The sequence below is a fragment of the Hyaena hyaena genome, unplaced genomic scaffold, assembly GCF_003009895.1.
Source record: "Hyaena hyaena isolate Hyena2069 unplaced genomic scaffold, ASM300989v1 scaffold_115, whole genome shotgun sequence".
NCBI lineage: Eukaryota > Metazoa > Chordata > Mammalia > Carnivora > Hyaenidae > Hyaena > Hyaena hyaena.
The window spans coordinates 698,877-719,064 of NW_024080747.1; the positions used below are offsets into that span (position 1 = coordinate 698,877).

A 20,188-nucleotide genomic window follows, 5' to 3' on the forward strand; every position below is an offset into this window, starting at 1 on the left:
TCTTTTTGAGTTGATCACTTGTGTCATTTTCTGAGGTTACTGAAATGAATTCTGTCTTGGAGAAATGCAGAAGAATAATTACCTAGTGAACCAAAAGGTTCTCACATGAACTTTCTGGCTCAGACTGTGTGAGTTCTCATTTTTAACTAAAAAAAATTTTTTTTTCTATATTTATTTTTGAGAGACAGAGTGAGACAGAGCACAAGTCAAGGAGAGGCAGAGAAAGAGGGAGACACAGAATCCGAAGCAGGCTCCAGACTCTGAGCTGTTAGCACAGAGCCCGACATGGGGCTCAAACTCACAGACCTAGAGATCATGACCTGAGCCTAACCGACTGAGCCACCCGGGCACCCTGAGTTCTCATTTTTTAAATGCCAAATACGAAGTTTTTATACTTATAATATCTTACAGACCACACTATATTGTACAGTCTTTGTATGCTGATTGAGTAGGAGAGCTCAGCAGTCCTAAAGGGACACTATCCCTCAGGGTTACCAGAAGCCCTTTTTGTGGTTTCAGCATAATTCGAACAGTTCTCCAGAGCACACTTGCACCCTCACGTAGGTTTCTTTTGTCAATGCGTTTCCTACCTTTTTCGTTGTTTACCAGTGAGTTTCCTATCTTTTTTGTTCTTTACTTTTGTTAATTTATACTTTTGAGTGAAAAGGCTTGTAGGGGAGCCAGGCTTGACTTTTACTAAAACCACAGCTTTTAAGTTTTGTTTTAGGGGTGCCTGGGTGGTTCAGTCTGTTGAGCATCCGACTTCGGCTCAGCTCAAGATCTCAACCGTTTGTGGGTTCAAGCCCCGCATCAGGCTCTGTGCTGACAGCTCAGAGCCTGGAGCCTGCTTGGGATTCTGTGTCTCCCTCGCTCTCTGCCCCTCCCCCACTCATGCTGTGTTTCTGTCTCAATAATAAACAAACATTTAAAAAAATTTTAAATTTTGTTTTATTTGGCCAAATACAGAAGAACTATATGTATGTTTATGACATTCGCCTTTGAAGAATTTACCTTTTTTAAAGTCTTTTATAAGCCAGAACTTCCCAAGGGCTATATTTTGTATTGGAGAAATTTTGGTTTTTAATTTTTTTAAAGTTCGTTTATTTTGAGAGAGACAGAGAGAATGTGAGTGGAGAGGGACTGAGAAAGAGGGAGATCATATATCTTTCTATCTTAACAACAAAAAATATTCAAGCAGTCTTCTTATTTTATTTTTGAGAGAGCCAGCATGAATGGGGGGGCGCAGAGGAAGAAGGATAGAGAGAATTTTTTTTTTAAGCTTTATTTGTTTTCCTATCCAGGAAATGGTTTAAAATAGCTGCTTTGTGCTAATGTTGGAATGTTCCTAGAAAGTAATTGTGTTCCCTTTGACTCAAGTCTAGAGCATGTTTGGAGAGGATTCAAGAGTTGGAGGACTTGCTTGCTAAAGAAAGAGACAACTCTCGGCGCATGCTGTCTGACAAAGAGCGAGAGATGGCGGAAATACGGGATCAGATGCAGCAGCAGCTCAATGATTATGAACAACTTCTTGATGTAAAGTTAGCCCTGGACATGGAAATCAGTGCTTACAGGAAGCTCTTAGAGGGCGAAGAGGAGAGGTAAGTAACTTAGGTGTCGCTCTGCCTCATACTTTTTGTCCTTATCCTTTTTATTTAAGAGTAGTAAATAGGATTAGGCTTTTGCAAAAATGTTAACATTTAACGCAATCTTAAATATTTTCTCTGTTATGTAGATGTAATATAGAAATGGATCATGTATCTCAATAACAAATATATTCAAGCAGTCTTTTTTATTGTATTCTGTTGTATTTTATTTTATTGTTTGGGAGAGTAAGCACGAGTCAGGGGAGAAGCATTTGGTACGTGAATACATTGTGAAAAGATTCCCACCACAGAGTTAATTAAACATCAGTTAGGGAGAGAGAATCTCTTTTTTTTTCTTAAAATTTTTTTAATGTTTTATTTATTTCAGAGAGAGAGAGAGAGAGAGAGAGAGAGAGAGAGAGAGAGACAGCATGAGCAGGGGAGGGTCAGAGACGGGGAGATACAGAATCTGAAGCAGGCTCCAGGCTCTGAGCTAGCTGTCAGCACAGAGCCCGATGCGGGGCGTGAACCCAAGAACTGTGAAATCATGACCTGAGCCGAAGTTGGATGCTCAACCTACTGAGCCACGGTTGAGCCACACAAATGCTCCAGGGAGAGAGAATCTTAAGCAGGCTCCACGCCCAGTGCAGAGCTTTACATGGGGCTGGACCTCACAACTGTGAGGTTGTGACCTGAGCTGAAATCTGGTTAATCGACTAAGCCACCCAGGCATCCCTGTTACTATTATTTTAAATGCTAGACTGTATCAAGATATGGAGTCTTTTTCTTGAGATTTTAAATGTTTTGATAGATATATTGTAAAATACTAGATTTACTGAAAGAGACCTTTTTGGTTTTTTTTTTTCCAAATCTGGTTAGTGTATAAATCCTTTGATACCTGTTTTTAGAAAAAAGTTTCAAAGGGAAAGTGTCTGATTTAGAATGAAAAGCCAGGGCCTGGGTGGCTCAGTCTGTTAAGCATCCAACTTCAGCCCAGGTCATGGTCTCACAGTTTGTGAGTTTGGGCCTCACATTGGGCTTTGCACTGACAGTTATGCACTGGAGCCTCCTTCGGATTTTATGTCTTCATCTTTCTCTGCCCCTCTCCTGTTCAGGCTCTGTCTCTCAAAAATAAATAAATGTTAAAGCAAATTTAGAATGAAAAGCATTCAGTTTCAGTGTTACATACACTGTGGTAGGTGGGTTCGTTCCTCCCCCCACGTTTTCCAGACTTCCTGCATAATGGTTACATTCTATTCTTAGGGAAAATATTCCGATATTATTTTTATTTATTTAAAAATTTTTTTAATGTTTATTTATTTTTGAGAGACAGACAATGTGAGCAGGAGAGGGTCAGAGAAAGAGGGGGACCTAGAATCTGAAGCAGGTTTTAAGCTTTGAGCTGTTAGCACAGAACCTAACGTGGGGCTTGAAATCATGAACTGTGAGGTCATGATCTGAGCCGATGTCGGACGCTTAAGTGACTGAGCCACCCAGACACCTCCAGATGTTATTTTTTAAAGAACATAATGGTGGTCATTCTAGCTTAAATAAGCTTATCTTACTTAGTTAAGGTGTGTATCGGCCTTGTCCAGTAGATCTTCAGTAATGTTTTGCTTTAGAGATGCATGTGCAGGGTATTAATACCTTTTTTTCTAAAGTTGGAAGCACATACTTGACTTATCAGTGTATTGTTTATTTTTCCCCTGTAGGTTGAAGCTCTCTCCAAGCCCTTCTTCTCGTGTGACAGTGTCCCGAGCATCCTCAAGTCGGAGCGTGCGCACGACTAGAGGGAAGCGGAAGAGAGTCGATGTAGAAGAGTCTGAGGCCAGCAGTAGCGTCAGCATCTCGCATTCAGCCTCGGCCACCGGCAACGTCTGCATTGAAGAGATAGATGTTGATGGGAAATTTATCCGTTTGAAGAACACTTCCGAACAGGTGAAAAACAGACACCCCCCCCCCCCTTTTTATTTTCTGGGAAGGCTTTGCGGATTGGTAGACTACTTTGCATTTGTAACAATTCCTTAGCCTTTATTTGGATTCAGTAGTCTTCACAGAACTAGAGTTTCCCTCCTATTTTTTACTTAAATTCATGAAGTAAAGTACATGTTAAAATAGGAGGAGGAAGAGGAGATGGTACACTTCGAGGTTTAAAGATTTCCTTCCTTAGCCTTTGTTTACAGAGCCAGAGTTTGGTTTCACACCTGGCCCTTCTCTCACAGTGGCCTTCCTGAGGATGAGTTGTTGGAAAAGTGGGAGTGGGAGTGTAAAAATGGGAGATACTCTTTCACAGCTGTTAACATCAAAAAAGGAAGGAAATGTGAGACTAGACTCAGATATATGCAGGGAATATTTTGCTCTTTAAATGAATAAACGGATAAAAACCAATTATTTAAATAACATGAAGAATAGTATGGGGCCCTATCTTGAAATTGTTTGTTTACCAGTAAACAGAATATTCATAGCAGGGAATTGTGAGGTTTTGAGCTGGGGTTTCGAGAGCTCGGAGGTGACGTTCCTCCCCGGCTAGGAGCCGCCTTGGAGCTGGAGGCCGTGAGGGGAGTGCGACGATGTGGGACACAGGTCTGGGGTCCATGGGGTACAGTGGGGTGGATGGCACTTCCTGAAGCATTGTTTAGGATTTGTCACAAGTTGTTTGTGAAAACCACTCCTTTTCTCACCAGAGCTATTGAAACTGTCTTGTGTGTGGATGAATAAATAATACGGGGAGGCAAAGGGAAGTTAGTAGTTAACATACGAAAGAGAACAGACTCTGTGCCCTCTTAGTCACGACTTGAAAAGCTAAAGAAAAAGAATAGCCTGTGCTGCTCCATTATTGTAGTTTGGCTGTTTTTCAAAAGGTGTAAGAGCCCTGTGTTGAGTTATTCTACAGCTGGCTTTCCGCCTGGTTTATTCTTGGCTTTGAGTTAGAGATGGAACTAGATCAGGGCAGCTAATTTCTTGAAATACCCTACACCTTTTCTCGGATGTCAGGCAGCCCTGGGTAGCTTGGGGGCCCGAGGTGATAGACCTCACTTGAGACTGGCTCATTGCATCACTGACCCTTTTTCAGTGCTTTGAGGGAAGGGAGTTAAATGTGGGCAGAAGTGGTAGAGGTGCAAAAGATAAAGAACATATATTCTTCCATCTGTTTTTAAGTTTAGTGTGTTTGTATTATTTTAAAGCTTAACATCATCGTATATTAGGTGTTTATAATCATGATTATGACCGCTAGATTGTGTTGTAATTTCAAAGACCCACCTGATCTAGCAGTGAATATGGACCATTTAGTTAGATTCACATCTCTTTTCTTCCAGTTTTGTCTTATCTAAAACTAAGTACCTTAATATTAAAACCGCAGCATTGTTGAAGTTACTGTTCTGCTGAATGACAGAACCATGTTTTCTTTTTATAGTAGGAAACTAGAATCCTAGGAGGACACCCATAGAGCTGTCTTAGTTTAACTACCTGTGTAAATTCATTTATACGATTATCCATCACTTTCTATATGTTTGATGTGACCTTGTTTTACTCTTTGTATGAATAGGATCAGCCAATGGGAGGCTGGGAAATGATCAGAAAAATTGGAGACACATCAGTCAGTTACAAATATACCTCAAGATACGTGCTGAAGGCAGGCCAGACTGTTACAGTAAGTGAATTTAATCATCATTTAATTTAACGTCAATGTCTTAACTAACAGTTAAAGTAATTCAAGAAAGTTTTTGACTTCAAGAGAAGCATTTTAGAAGTGGGCATTAAAACATCTTTGACATTATTATGGAATTACAAGTGCTGTTAAAGATTTTTAAAATCCTGTCTTATTGAGAGTGATAATTGACTATTAAAAGTGAAAGTATTGACCTTTGAATAATCTTTTTATTTTGTCTACTCCAGTAGATATAAAACAGCTGTCTCTTGACATAATTGTAGCCCAGTCTGATTCAGGAGATACTGCTTGGCATAAAGAACTATTAGGAGGATAATCTTTTAATGCTAAGGTATGCCTTAAAATGGCAGTTGTCTGCCTTGGGTGACTGACCCTCAGCATCATTTGGGTAGTGTTTTGGTGTTCAGGCCCCACCTCACTCTTCATCACCATCTCTGGTGTTGGATTAGGGACCTACGTTTTGAACAAAAGTCATTAAGTGATAGGTCCTGGAAAGAATCACTTTTTTTAAAGTTTATTTATTTATTTTGAGAGAGAGAGAGAGAGAGAGAGAGAGCGCACGAGAGAGCACGTACAGGGGCAGAGACAGAGGGAGACAGAATCCCAAGCAAGCTGTGTGCTTTCAGCATGGATCCTGACATGGTGCTCGAACTTACAAACTGTGAGATCGTGACCTGAGCTGAAACCAAGGGTCGATTGCTTAACTGACTGAGCCACCCAGGTGCCCCAAGAATCCATTTTTAAACATAATATTTTAGTTAGGGTAACATGATTTTTACACAGTGTTTACATTTCTAGATTTGGAGAGAGATGGGCTTTTGGTGCCACTCTGACTGTATTTTGAATTCTAAGTGGTTCACTGACCGTTGCTGTGTCCTGAAACACCACATCTGTAATAGTTACTAAATAGCATCAGCATACTTTCTAGAGAAGTAGCATCATTAAGCAAACACAAAATTTCTTTACTTTTACTTAGTGGGTTTTGCAAAAAAATAAATGTGTTAATTTTGATATAGATGTGAAAAAAGTCCATATTTTCATCCTTGAAGGATGTAGAAGTAACTTTTATGAATTTGTTTCAAAAGATATTATACAAATATTTAAAAATTTATGATCGATAAACATTTAGTGTTTGAGATCAGAGGCTCAAACTGGCTAATGTCAGACCTTGATACCATGGAGTATCAAGTATCATATTTTCACAGTCTTCATTGTGAAAATATGAGATGCTAATTTTATAATAATGGGTAAAAAATGGAAACAAATAATTCTAACCACACTATTTTTTCTTCTCATTAGTAATTACTATAGTAAAAGAAAATTGTTCAGTCTTATTATGTGTCTTATAGAGGTTGCATAATGTGGTGGAACCATTATGCCAATCACATGCTTCTTCCACTAGATATAGTTCCTCAGGGACCAAATAGATAAACATACTACAGGGGTAGTGGAGAACTCCCATCCAAGTATTAACCAGGCCCGACCCTGCTTAGCTTCCGAGATCAGATGAGATCAGGCGTGTTCAGGGTGGTATGGCTGTAGACGAGAACTCAATTATCATATAAAATAATGTGATGCCTTTTTTTTTGTGTGTAGCCAGTGTTACATATGATAAGAAGCTCTTTGGAACATGATAGTGATAAGTAATCTTCCTGTAGAATTGTACGAGGCAATAGCAAAGATGAATTTAGAGCCCTAGAGCACAAATAAAAAGAAATACTTAATTTAAAATTTTCTTGTAGCCACATTAAAGTAAAAAAGATGTGAAATTAGGTTTAGTACTGTATGCTATATTTTATTTAACCCCGTATATCCAAACTACCATTCTTTCAACATGTGAGCAATCTAAAAAATTATTAAGTCAGATATTTTACCTTTTTTTTTTTTTAACTAAGTGTTCAAACTTACAGCCATCCTCGCAGTGCACCTTCGTTTTGCCCAGCCACATTTCAAATGCTCACAAGCCACATATGGCTAGCACATGGAACAGAATGGCGCTGGGACATTTTAGATTTACGTTAAATTACCCTGTAAGGTTATGGACGTTTTCTGATTATTAACAGCACTAAACCAACTATATGATTCTGTATGGACTAGTGAAAAAGTGTTGCTTCAAATTAGGAAAACATTAGCATTCCGTATAACCTGACAGCCCAGATCCAATTCCTTTTAGATTTTACCCCAGTAAATGCTCCCTGTCCTTTTCTAGCTATAATGCTGACGGAACATCTTGAAGCTTCAGGTGAGGGATCTATAAGGACGGGCTCTCTCCTAGTCAGTAATTTTCCTCCCCATTTAAAAAGATGTCTGCCTGTACGATCTCCAGTCTTCATTTTGCCGTCATGTAGCCATTTATATTGTGAAATAATTTATGGGGTGTAAGACTTGCCTTTCCATTTTCATATGCTCTTTTAGAAGCATCAGGGCCGGTGGTGGTGTCCCTACAGATGGGGTTGTGGGGCTGGAGTGATTTGTCCCTGGTTCAGAGCCAGAGTTTCTGACTCACGTTTTCTCCACTCTGCCAATACTCTTTTGCCAAGAAAACACATTGAAAATATGACAGACTTTCCATGCTTTTTAGGAGGGAAATGTAAATTTTTCGGTTTTGCCTATTTCAGTAGCAGTCCTGTTTATCATTGAGTAATGGGTGATTTATTCCTTTCCTGTTTTCTTTTTGGAGTTGAGTATCAGATATACTCCTGAGGTATTGTGACAGTACCCCTAGTTGGAGACCTACTAGTTTATATTAGAATATTTGAGGTGGGCTGTCTGCTGCAGAGGTTTTGAGAGAAGTTAGCAGTATCTCTTCACTACCTTCTCTAGGCAGCTGGAGGACATTAGTAGAGCGGGTCAGAGGACTCCACCACCGAAGAATGGCCCCTAAAACCCGTGGAGTCACAGAGTACTGACAGTGAGAGCCAATCCTTGCTGAGCTAGCCAGCCCCTCCGTGCGGGTAGAGCAGTCCCATGACAAGTTTCACTCCTGTCATTTCCTGCATAATGAGAGTAAGGTCACTTGCACACATTCAGCTGACACGTTCAGTGGCTAGGAGGTGAATATGGACAACATCCCCTCAGATCCCTGTGCGTCACCATTCTCATTTATTGGATGGGGAAGCCGAGGCCTAGAAGGGCTCTCCTGCATGCACAGCTAGTCAGACAGCAGGCCTCTGAAGCTGGGATATAGTTCTGAGACTTAGAATCTATTCTCTTACATGTCCAGGTCTCTTCACTATATTGCTGTCGTTGGGATGTGTGAGAGCTGGGTCTGGATCGACTGATGTCCTTTCTCTTTTCTAGATCTGGGCTGCAAATGCTGGCGTCACAGCCAGTCCTCCCACTGACCTCATCTGGAAGAACCAGAACTCTTGGGGCACTGGCGAAGATGTGAAGGTTATATTGAAAAATTCTCAGGGAGAGGTAAGGCCTTTTTTTCAGCACTACTACAGCGTATGTTCCACTCGAAAGTTCATGGTACAAGATTTCTCTTCAGAAATCGGATTGAAATGGGAAGTAATTGATTGCTTACATCAGACCAAGGTTGCTCAGTAAATCAAAGTGAAGCTGACTTCAGATTTTAGGAGTGGAGTAGGAATGTATTGTGGACACTGAACATGTTTCTGCCTCCGCTGCACACCGACTTTGTGGCTTTTGATAAGTTCCTTTACCTGTCTTAGTCTTCTCATTTGACCGTGGCGATAACGATAAGGACTGTAACTGTGATAATACTAACATAAGGAATACAACGTAAATGAGGTCAGCATTGGGAAATCCTCGGAACAGTATCTGACCTCTGGTAACTGCTTATGTTTTGACCTTTTACTAGCTCAGAGGGTTTGTGAAACTCTTGAGTTTGAAGATCGTGGAGTGTACATGTGTTTGATGTTTGTATTTTTAACATGTCTGTCCTAGTTTCTTCTCAAAGAACCTTACCTCCCCACACTGTCAGGTAAAGACCCCCCTGCCATGAGTGCACGTGCACGCCCACCCAAGAACTGGGAGGCTGCAAAGGAAGGAACGGTTGCAGGTTAAATCTCCGCAGCCCCTCGGGCTTCTTTCTCCGCTCCTGTAATGCCGAGTGCAGACCTGTCACCTGTATGAGCTTGTCCAGTTGGCCTCTGGCCTCTCTCATTAAAGTAATCAATCAGCACATAACATTGAAGGCAAGGACCTTTGGTGAGTTTTCCTGGCATGTAATAGGCATTCAGTAAGAATTTACTGGATGAAACATTCTTAAAAATTAAACATGGACCTTCACGTTAGAGAAATAAAGTAACAGATTATGATGGGGGTGTGGGGGTGTTTGCATCAGGAGCCCCGTGCCTTGTCTGGCCATCTTCCCGTCCGTGTCTCCCTGTACACACGTGCTGGCGTTGGGACTGCTCTTCACGTGAGTTCACGGTCTGCTGGATGAACAGTGCCCTTGACCTCAGACTGAGCATGGTTCTGGTTCACTGTAGACCTTGGTACAGTCGTGTGAGGTTTCGGGGCACATTTGAAGAGCTCCCCTCCAGATCGCTGGCTAGCTTCTGAGGTCAGGGAGTAGTTTACGCTTGCCGCAAGTCACTCCGTCTTCAGGGTGTTGGGTCTTTCTCCTGTTCTCTCTGCAGGAGAGAGGAGAGGCTTCTTGCCGCCAGCACTTTGGAAGCTTTCCCGCTGTCGCCGGTGCCGCCACCCGAGTGCTGCGGTCGCGGCAGCTCCTGTGCTGGCAGTCCCCTGGCACTGACGGGTAGCACGTGTGACACACTCACAGTGTTGCCAGGAGTGGTGATTTGCTCGGGGTGAAAAGCACTGTTGGAAGGGGCCCTGGCGGAGGAGAGGCGCTTTTGTGAGCCGTGGAAACCAGTCGCCGCCTGTACGTTCTTTTCTCTGTGAAAACGTATCCAGTGAGAGGCGGTCTTATAGGAAGGTATTTGGGATGTAGCAGTTTAAAGCCCAGAAGACAGACAGACAGAGTGACTGTGAACAAAGTAGATCCCGTGACTGGGGGAGGTCTTGAGGTGGTATTAGAGTGACCTTTCAGTAAAGCTGACTGAAGCTCCGGTTTCCCTGCAGAACTTAAACCATCGAGTATTAGATTTTTTGCTTGGTCAGTTTGTCTGTTCTTTTAACAAACTTCTGTCTTCTGCTTGCTAGGCTCTATTTAAAGTGACTCTTGTCAGAAATGACGAAAGTGTGGGGCACCTGGGTGGCTCAGTTGGTTAAGCATCCGACTCTGGCTCAGGTCACGATCTCACGGTTTGTGGTTCAAGCCCCAAGTCGGGCTCTGTGCTGACAGCTCAGAGCCTAGGGCCTGCTTCTGATTCTGTGTCTCCTTCTCTCTCTGCTCCTCCCCAACTCGTACTCCATTTCTCTCTGTCTCAATAATAAATAAAAAGATTTAAAAAAAAAAAAAGGAATGAGGAAAGTATGATGAATACAGTTTCTGTTTCTGCAGTTGTCAGCCAAGTACAATTACTCCTTTAATCCTGAAACCATGTTTATTAGTAAATTCCAGACCATATTTGCAACAATCTACAATCACCCCTAGGAAGACCATTTTTCTGTAAGATTGTAGGTAATGCCCATAAGTCAGTTTTATTTTTTTATGTATATTTTCTTCTTGCTGAGACATTGGAAATGTCAGAAAACCCACTCATACTGGCCCTCCTGGGACTATATGGGCTCACACGACCAGAAGTCCAGGGGTAGTGGACTTGATACAGGAGTGTATCCGTGTCCTGACAGATCTTCTCTGTCTGCTTTCTGAGCGTATCCTTGGTTGATGGGTGGGTGCTGGGTGCTCCCGGAGCTGTATCATTCCAGGTGGTTTCTGTGGGACAGAGCCACGTTCCCTGTGACGCTCCCATCCTGGGCTTTACGCTCCTGGTACCAGCGTGGCTCACAGGCCCCCTTCTAACCCTGTCCCTGGAGTCGGGACGAAAGAGTTAGCTGGAGTCTTCTCCCTCCAGCAGCTCCATCCCCTCTGCTCTGTGTGACTCGTGTATCCCCTTCCCACGGGAGAGATGGGTACCTGGGTGAAATTGGAGACGTTCACTGAGAAATGAGGGAGGAGGTGCTAGATGATTAAAAAACAGCAAATGTTGACATGCTAAAATAAAGTGTTTTTCTGTGAGGGAAATAAGCAGTCTCTGTACCTTTTGGAATGTAGTCATCATGGAAGCTTTTGTGTATGTGAATGATTGTTTATGTATACACAGATATCATCGTTTAGTAGTCAGCTCCTCCAGCAGAAAACCACCCCGTGGCATTTGCTGATCTGTGGCATGGGTATCCCAGGCTGTCCCCATGCTGATTCAGCTGTCTGCACGCTGTGGCCGAGCACACTTAGCAGAGCTGAGCACATCACCCGGTACTGGCTGCCTTGCGTGCACACCTGCATAGTGTACTTTGTGTGTGCAAGCCTGTAATGGGCAGCCACCTGATACAGTTTATAGAGAGACCGTTGATGTGCGTCTTTCAGGGCAATTGGTGGATGAGGTGAGCTTTTTGGATAAAGACATCTGTTAGCACCTTGACTGATAACAATGTCCTATGCCCAAACCGTCCAACAATTTTTGGCTCTAAATGTGTTTTATGATTTTTCTGTCAATTTTTAGATATCATTTAATACAGTAATTTTCTATACAGGCCTCTGCATTAGATAGTTAAAAAAAATTTTTTTTTAATGTTTCTTTTTTGAGAGAGAGAGCGGGAGCTGGAGAGAGGCAGAGAAAGAGGAAGACACAGAATCCGAAGCAGGCTCCAGGCTCTGAGCTTTCAGCACAGAGCTGGACGTGAGGCTCGAACACATGAACTGTGAGATCATGACCCGAGTCAAAGTCCGACACTTAACTGATTGAGCCACCCAGCGCCCCTAGATTAATTGGTTTTTAAATGTTATCACATGAAAAGTGCTTAACGGCAAGCTTATTTTAAAAGTAGTTAAAGGGGAGCCTGGTTGGCTCAGTTAAGTGTCTGACTTCAGCTTAGCTCATTGTCTTGCTGATCGTTTTGTTCGAACACTATTGGGCTCTGTGCTGACAGCCCAGAGCCTGGAGCCTGCTTCACATTCTGTGTCTCCCTCTCTCTTTGTCCCTCTCCCACTCATGCTCTCTCTCTCAAAAATAAATAAATGATAAAACATTAAAAGAAAAAAAAGTAGTTAAGGTGAGGGGTGCCTGGGTGGCTCCGTCAGTTAAGCGTCCAGCTCATGATTTCCACTCAGCTCATGATCTCATGGGTTTGTGATCTTGAACTTCCACATTGTGCTCTGTACTGAGAGTGCAGAGCCTGGTTAGGATTCTCTCTCTCTCTTTCCCTCTCCCGCATGTGCTCATGCCCACCCCCTCTCTCTGTCTCTCTCCCTCAAAATAAATAAAGCAGTTTTTTAAAAGTAGTTAAGGTGAATTAACTTAGTTGGGCAATTTGCTACTTATGGAATTTCACATTTGAGGACAATAATGTCACATGCTTTAAGAATGTTTGCAAGATGAGGTAGGTGTATACACTTGTCACGAGCTGCCTGAGCCCGCATGTAAGAATTCTGTAGCAGTTTCTTTGACTTTTCATGCCTCATTTTAGGATGAATTGTGGAAGGCTGGGTACTCTGAGCACTTTTTGAGAATTCTTTTTCTATTTTCTATGCTGCCATCCCCCAAGTTGATATCTTACTTCATAGAATTATAATTGACCTAAGGACTCACATGGTGTTTTGTTAGTGCTGGTGTGGTCACAGCAGGCTGATACTTGGGAAATGGCTATCTTCTACATAAGCACCACTGATTTCACAGAATTGAAGTTTCCAGCAAGCTGAGGCTCTTAGTATGGTCCATCTTCCTTGGCCATGTAGCCTAATCAAAATTCTCCCCAAAACACTAGTGTACTACCTCGCTTCATTTATAAAATAATATCCCTGGACATAAATTTAAAGTTGAACTTTGATTTGTTTGACACCGTTCTTTGGTTTTCTTTCTCTGCTATTTTAAACGAGCTGGTTGTGTGTGAAATTCCAGATAAGCTTTTACTGACGTAATTTTAGCATCTTCGTCTGTGGAGTTATCTTTCTTGAGTGACCTTAGGGCTTGGCACAACTCATTTTATATGAGTTGCTCTGCAGCAGGCTGTAGGACGTACTCATTTACTCGCTGCCAGATGATCAGGTCGGCCTCCCGCTTCAACACGAACACCACCGCATCATGCAAGCCGGCGTTCCCACGGGAAAGGCATCTGTTCTTGTGCCTCTCAGGAGCGAATGGCAGTGGTTACGTTCTGTCCTGCCTCCAGTGAATGATGAAACTATTTTCTGTGTGGAATACATTGGAGCTTCACTCGTGTGTTATTAGTAAATAGTGCTCACCTGTCTTGATTCCATTTTCTAAGAGGAACGTTGCTGAAGGTGGACTGTTCCCACCGTGGTCCCTGAGATCACAGCATTTGGCCTCCAACTTCAGTAAATTCAGAACTTACTTAGTACCTTCTTTTTGCAAGGAGCCAGGACCTTGAAGCTCCATTCATATTGAGTGTTACAAAGAATTTCCAGCGCCGGATTGTTCACAGAGTTCTTAGTAACAGAATGGGATCAAAAGCATTGGGAACTTTGCAGCTGTTATTTCAGATTGGATACCGGTAGCTCCCCTGGGACAAATATTGAAAATCTAACAACTGCTACTAGTTATGCAAAATCTCCTGTTCACTAGCTAAAGCTAGTGATGAACCACTTTTTTCTGTTTTAAAAAATAATCCCTGATACAGGAAACGTGCCGTCTCGGAAGTTAAGCAAAGAAAAGTTTCCCCTCCCCGACTGCCTTTGTGGTAAGTATGGTGTTAACTGAAAAGCTACTCTTGTTTTCAGGAGGTTGCTCAAAGAAGTACAGTCTTTAAAACAACCATACCTGAAGAAGAAGAGGAGGAGGAAGCAGCACCTGAAGTGGTTGTTGAGGAAGAACTTTTCCACCAGCAGGTATCACTTCAATATATTTATTTTCAGTCTTATCGACAGAATTAACATAGAGACCAAAATCAATAGTGGGTTTGGTCTTTTTCCCTATTACTTGAACCAAACGAATGATTTGCCAACTGGGGTTTGTTTTTCCTGAGGGGGTATTCAAGATAGTACATTCTAGAGTATTAGAAGAAAGTGTTAGCACTTTTTTAAAACAACTGGGGTTTGTTTTTCCTGAGGGGGTATTCAAGATAGTACATTCTAGAGTATTAGAAGAAAGTGTTAGCACTTTTTTAAAACAATTTTTTTCTTCTTATATCAAATTTCAGTTTTATTTTGTTTTATAATATACATACATAATCAGGTAGGATGTATATATCACTTATAAATAAGTATATATGGAGTGGAATGCATGCTCAAAAGTATTTACTGATGAATTCTGTGATAGAGAAGTTTATTTTAGATCATTAAATTAGAGTATGTGGATATAAACTTGAAAAACCAGAGTAATATTCTGCTGCAGTGGGAAACAAAAATTCTTGCTGTATTAGATTCCAAGTCATCTAATTATAAGATAGATTTTAGCTGATGCTTGGGCTTTTGAGAGCCCTTGAAATAAAGAAACTCCAAATCTGATTTTAATTAATTGGAATTATCAATAAGTAATAGGCCTTCAGTTTATATTCTCAAGCTGTTTGAGTTAGGTGATTAATCAAAATTCCTTTTGGTATCCTTATAAGACTTTGTCTCCGTGCCTCCAGCTTTATAAATCGTTTCACTTCGCTTCATTGGCCCCAGTCCTACTCCAAATAAACATTCTCTTAGGCTGTTAGTCCCCAGGGTTGAGAACCACTTGACATGGTTTGTATGAGGTCGAACAAACTTTTGGATACTTCCTCAGATGTTTTGGAGGACTGTTTAAGAAATGATACTTTAGCCTTAGCTTTCACAAGAAACAAGGACAAGATCCATTTCCTGCCCCCCAGTGGGAGGCATTATAATGACTTGAAGTAAAATAACAATGTAAGAGAGATCTCAAGGTGGCAGACAAGTGGCTCAGGGTATGAGTTCTAGCAGGTCAGAAGCTGGAGAAGACTTTCTAGGCCACCAGAATCATTGAGAAGATCTCTGGGAAGTATGCTTGTGCAGTATTTTGAAAGTTGGGCCGTTATTTGGGCTGTTATTTATGTGAGACAGTAGTGTTTGAATTACCTGTTGGCTGCATTAACATACATCCCAAAACTGAAGTGACTAAGAACAAGTGTTTCTTACTTGCCTTGATTCTGTGGTTTGACTAGGCTCCGCTGGGCAAGTGTTCTGTCTCCTTCACATGATGGAGAGGAAGTTAATGACACAGTTGTATTCAGCTGGGGTCTTGGCTGGGGGTGGAGTGTTCTTGTTTCTCTCCATGTTACTTTATTTATTTATTTTTTTAAGTATGTTTATTTATTTTGAGAAACAGACTGCATGATTTGGGGAGGGGCGGGCGGGGGGGCGGGCAGAATCCCAAACAGGCTCCGTACTGTCAGCACAGAGCCCAATGCAGGGCTCAAACCCACAAAACCATGAGATCATGACCTGAGCCGAAACCAAGCGTCGGGACGCTTAACCAACTGAGCCACCCAGGAGTCCCCACGTTTCTTTATCTTCTGGTAGTTTAGCTGAAGCTTGTTTATATAACACAGCACCTGGCTTCCATGAGGGTAGCCTCTTAAAGGCTAGGCCCAGATTCTCAGGCGAAGTGAGTCTCCAGGCCATCTCCAGTCCTTGGTGAGGGCACAGGGTCTTCAGCTCTGATGGGGAGGAGTGGCAGGGTGATCTTCCGTTCCCCACAAGGGATGGGTCAGGACTTTAGTGCCAGGTGTGTCTTTCCAACTGTATTGTAGGATGTGTGTCACACATACACGGAATGGGAAGCTTTGGTGGTAAGTGTGCAGTCTGGGCTGCCTGGACAGATAGCTTCTGTCCACGTTGGAGCCAAGGAGACATAACACTGAATCTGCAACTGACTCCAGAAGGGAGATTGCAGAGACACTGACTGAGGGACTATGTGAATGTGGAGGTTCAGTAAGACATAGTGACTGAACTTGAGAGGGGAGAGAAGGAAGAGAAGTCAGATGTGTGAGGTTGTTAGCTTTTGTGATCCATATCAGGTTTTAAGAGGGAAGATGGAAGGGTAGATCTTTTGAATTTGCATTAGGGAATGGGTCCAGTGGCCTTTCAAATTGATTAGGTTTGTTTGGTGGCCTTCAAGAAACCAGCTTCAGCCCAATCTGGTGGTGAGTCTAAGTCAGACTGTGAGGTTGTAAGGAATTAGTGCTTGGTGAAAGAGAACAGAGAGAGCCATTTTGACTTAATGCCTGAGGACGAAGCGAGAGCATGTGCAAGCAGAGAACCCAGCTGGGTTCCCGGATGCAGTTGTTCAGAATGGAGCCTGCTCCCCTGCTGTTTCCGAGGCTATAAAAGGAGGTTCTTTACTGAGTAGTGACTTTCAACTTTAGCTGCATATTACACTTACTTAGGGAGCTTTAAAATTACAAAAAAATAGATACACTTCTCCACTTAAATGAGAAATTCTCATTTAGTTGATCTAGAGACCTACATCAGAATACTTTTTTAAGCTCTTCAGGATCTGAATGTGCAGCTGGAGTTCAGTGTTGCTGTTGTGGAATTTCTTGGAAGAAGTCTCTAAGAGGAGGTTAAAAATGAGAAAAAGATAAAGTTTCATTTGAAGTTAGGTAATACGGATTTGTCCCATCTCTGCCTTATTTTAAAGTACTGTCCTCCATTTTCTTAGCGCTGATTTTCTTTCTACTTTTCCTCATCAGGGAACCCCAAGAGCATCCAATAGAAGCTGTGCAATTATGTAAACTTCTCAAGTCAACGGTCTTCCTCAACACAAAGAAATACGGTAATCCTTACCAACATGCAGTGCAGAGCCTTCTCCGAAGCACAGAATATTTTTATATTTCCTTTATGTGAATTTTTAAGCTGCGAATCTGATGGCCTTAATTTCCTTTTTTGACACTGAAAGTTTTGTAAAAGAAACCATATCCATACACTTTGTTGCAAGATGTGAATTATTGACAACTGAACTAACTGTGTACTGTTTGGAAAGGGTTCCTCAAATTTTTTGACATTTTTTTGTATGTGTGTTTTTTTTTTTTTTAAGTTCTTACGAGAAGGGGACGGGAGGGTAAATAAACCACTGTGTCTGGGTGTAATTTGAAGATTGCTTCATCTAGATTAGCAATCTGCTCTTGATTACTCTCCGCTATATATAACGGTGCTGTGAGGGGGGGAGCATTTTTCAATACATCGAACTTTTGTACTGAATTTTTTTGTAATAATCAAGGCTACAAAAATTTTTTTTAATAGAAGAGAAATTTTGTAAGAAGGCAATATTAACCTAATCATCATGTAAGCACTCTTGGATGAAGGATTCCACAAAACTTTGTTTTATGGTTACTTCTCTTAGATTCTTAATTCATGTGGGGGTCGGGGGTGGGAGGGACGGGTTTCTCTTAAAATGCATTAGTTGTGTTTTTAAAGATAGTGTAACTTGCTTTAATTTCCTATGATACATTAACAAATAAAAGCTGTTTTAATATTAATTTGTCTCTTTTAACTTTAAAGACCCAATTTTGGGGGGAGAAAAAGGTATCGTTTTAGTTGTACTTTTCATAAAAATAATTTGGCTTCTTGTTTAATGTAGATGTTTCTTGGGATAGCTGGGTGGCTTAGTTGGTTGAGCATCTGTTTCTTGATTTCGTCTCAGGTCATGATCCTAGGGTTGTGGGATTGGGCCTCGAATCGGGCTCTGTGCTGAGCATGGAGCCTGCTTGGGATTCTCTCTTCCTCCCTCCCTTCCCCACCCCCCCCCGCCTCTCCCTGCCTCACATGTGCTTGCTTGCTCAAAAAAAAAATAAATTAAAGAAAAAATTAAACAAACTAGATGTTTCCTTAAGCTTTGATAACGAGGAAGATAAACCACTGTGAGGTCTTTCCCCCTTTTCGGTACTCTGTTGTCATCAATAACCGTAGTAACGATAATAAATGTAATAATAATAGCTAATGTTTTGGGGTCAGACATTGTGCTCAGTGCTTTATAGTTTTTAGCTTATTAACAATTAGACCTTTCAAGATCTCTTTAAATAGGAAAGCCAAACGGAAATAGGGACAATGGCAGAAGACACTGAATAAAATATTGCTTTTAAAGGGAGAAGAGGGAGCGAATACTCTTCTAGAATCTAGTTTTACTGACTTAGAAAATGGAGAAAAGATACTGAGTATCTTTTAGAGGATTGAGGTATGAGTGACATGACAGGCGAGTGGGGTGGCTTTGTTATGTATGATGGTAATTAGGGTGTCGTTGGGTAGGGGTTTGGGCCATTTTTGTCTTGCGGTTGCTTTCGCCAGTTGTGTTCATCTCGTAGAAAGCAGAATGCCTGCACCATCCCTAGAATGAACAGGTGATGAATTTCGGAAGCCAACCTGGAGTCAGTGTTTGGTTTTCCCTTAAAATATTCCTGCAAGCTTTGCGCAGTGGCAGTATCGTAGCCAATGAGGTTTATCGGAGGCGCGATTATTGCTAATTAAAATATTCCTGCAGTGAGCAAAGCCTCCCGGCTTCCCTGGAAGGTACCTCGCAACGTCTCAGAATCACTGTGCTCTGCAGATTTCCTGCATACGCCGGGGCCGCCACAGACACAAGATAAATGCCAGGCACAATAGTCTGTCTGGCGAAGCAGATAAAATGATAACTTCTCAACACAGATTTATCTTCAGAATGAACGTGTGGCACTGCAGTGGATGGCCAGACTTGGCTTTGACACGTTTTGCCACAAGATGGGGTTCTTGTCATCAAAATACACTCAAGGTACTTTACTGCTGGGTAAGTTAGGTTCCAGAAGTCAACACTTTTAAGGAGGTAGGCACTATGAATCAGGGGCTGTAATGCTGACAATAGTGGGCTCTCCAGCGACGTAGACGCACGGCTGGTGGTGTAGGCTGGAAATCTGGGACCCTGGACGCACGTGGTTTGGTGCCCTGGGTCGGTTGCAAGCAGAAGCTGGTGGAGTTCACTTAGTCTGACAAACTTGAAACTACAGGTTCTCTGAAAACAAGCTGCGCATGTGCCTGTTCCCACGGAGTGGGAGAGGCTGAGGGTCCGAGCGCCTGCCTCCTGCGTCTTCTCTTTGTCTCCACATCCACAGGGCTTCGGGATACATTTCTGGATTACTGACCTGTTTTTTTCTTTTTAATTTTTTTTAACTTTTATTCATTTTTGAAAGAGACAGAGCATGAGTGGGAGAGGTGCAGAAAGAGAGAGGGAGACACAGAATCTGAAGCAGGCTCCAGGCTCTGTGCTGTCAGCACAGAGCCTGATGTGGGGCTCAAACCCCACGAACTGTGAGATCATGCCCTGAAGCAAAATCAGATGTTTAATCGACTGAGTCCCCCATTCTTTTTCATATCTTGTAGATTTATTTGTGTTGTATTCTCAGTAACTTTGTATTTATCTCACTTCTTTTGTCCTTAGCCTTAATTTTCTATCCTCCTGTTTGAGTTTGTAATTTCTATACTTTTCGTTTCTGGAATTTGATTCTTTTTCAGATTCAACTCTTCACTATATTTTTATGGTTTCTAACATATTTTCTTGAATTCTTGTGAAGGTCCTAATTTTTCTGTTAGCCGCAGAAAAATTAATGGCTTACTTCATCATGGGGTTTTTAGGATTGTGAACTTCTCTTCAGCAAATGTTTATTTTGTGAGTGGTTTGTGTCCCTTAACATGGAGGGTAGATTGGGGCTTTCCTGTGCCAGCTGCCCAGTAATGATAGTGGATTGGACCTCTGTTGCCCTTTTCTCATCTGGTGGTAGTGAAAAAAATTCACTCTGATGCTGGTGCTTGGGTATTTATTTCTCACAGGTAACTTCCACATGATCCCCTTCGGTGTGCATCAGAAGTTTGCCTTTGGGGCAGCTCGGTGGCTTAGTCATTTGAGTGTGC

General features: G+C 42.0%; 1 protein-coding gene and 1 pseudogene across 1 annotated transcript in view; both read left to right on the plus strand.

Moving 5' to 3' along the window:
• The window catches only part of LMNB1 (lamin B1), a 55,957-nt gene extending 38,260 nt beyond the window's left edge, over window positions 1–17,697 (plus strand). Inside the window, exons 6-11 of the mRNA XM_039236695.1 lie at window positions 1,378–1,598; window positions 3,296–3,521; window positions 5,131–5,235; window positions 8,554–8,673; window positions 14,087–14,194; window positions 17,005–17,697. Of these exons, the coding sequence (XP_039092626.1) occupies window positions 1,378–1,598; window positions 3,296–3,521; window positions 5,131–5,235; window positions 8,554–8,673; window positions 14,087–14,194; window positions 17,005–17,046 (822 nt within the window). The 3' untranslated portion in view covers window positions 17,047–17,697. The remainder of the gene's footprint in view (window positions 1–1,377; window positions 1,599–3,295; window positions 3,522–5,130; window positions 5,236–8,553; window positions 8,674–14,086; window positions 14,195–17,004) is intronic.
• Window positions 17,698–18,710: 1,013 nt separating this feature from the next.
• Window positions 18,711–18,876, plus strand: LOC120234751 (annotated as a pseudogene).
• Window positions 18,877–20,188: the final 1,312 nt, after the last annotated feature.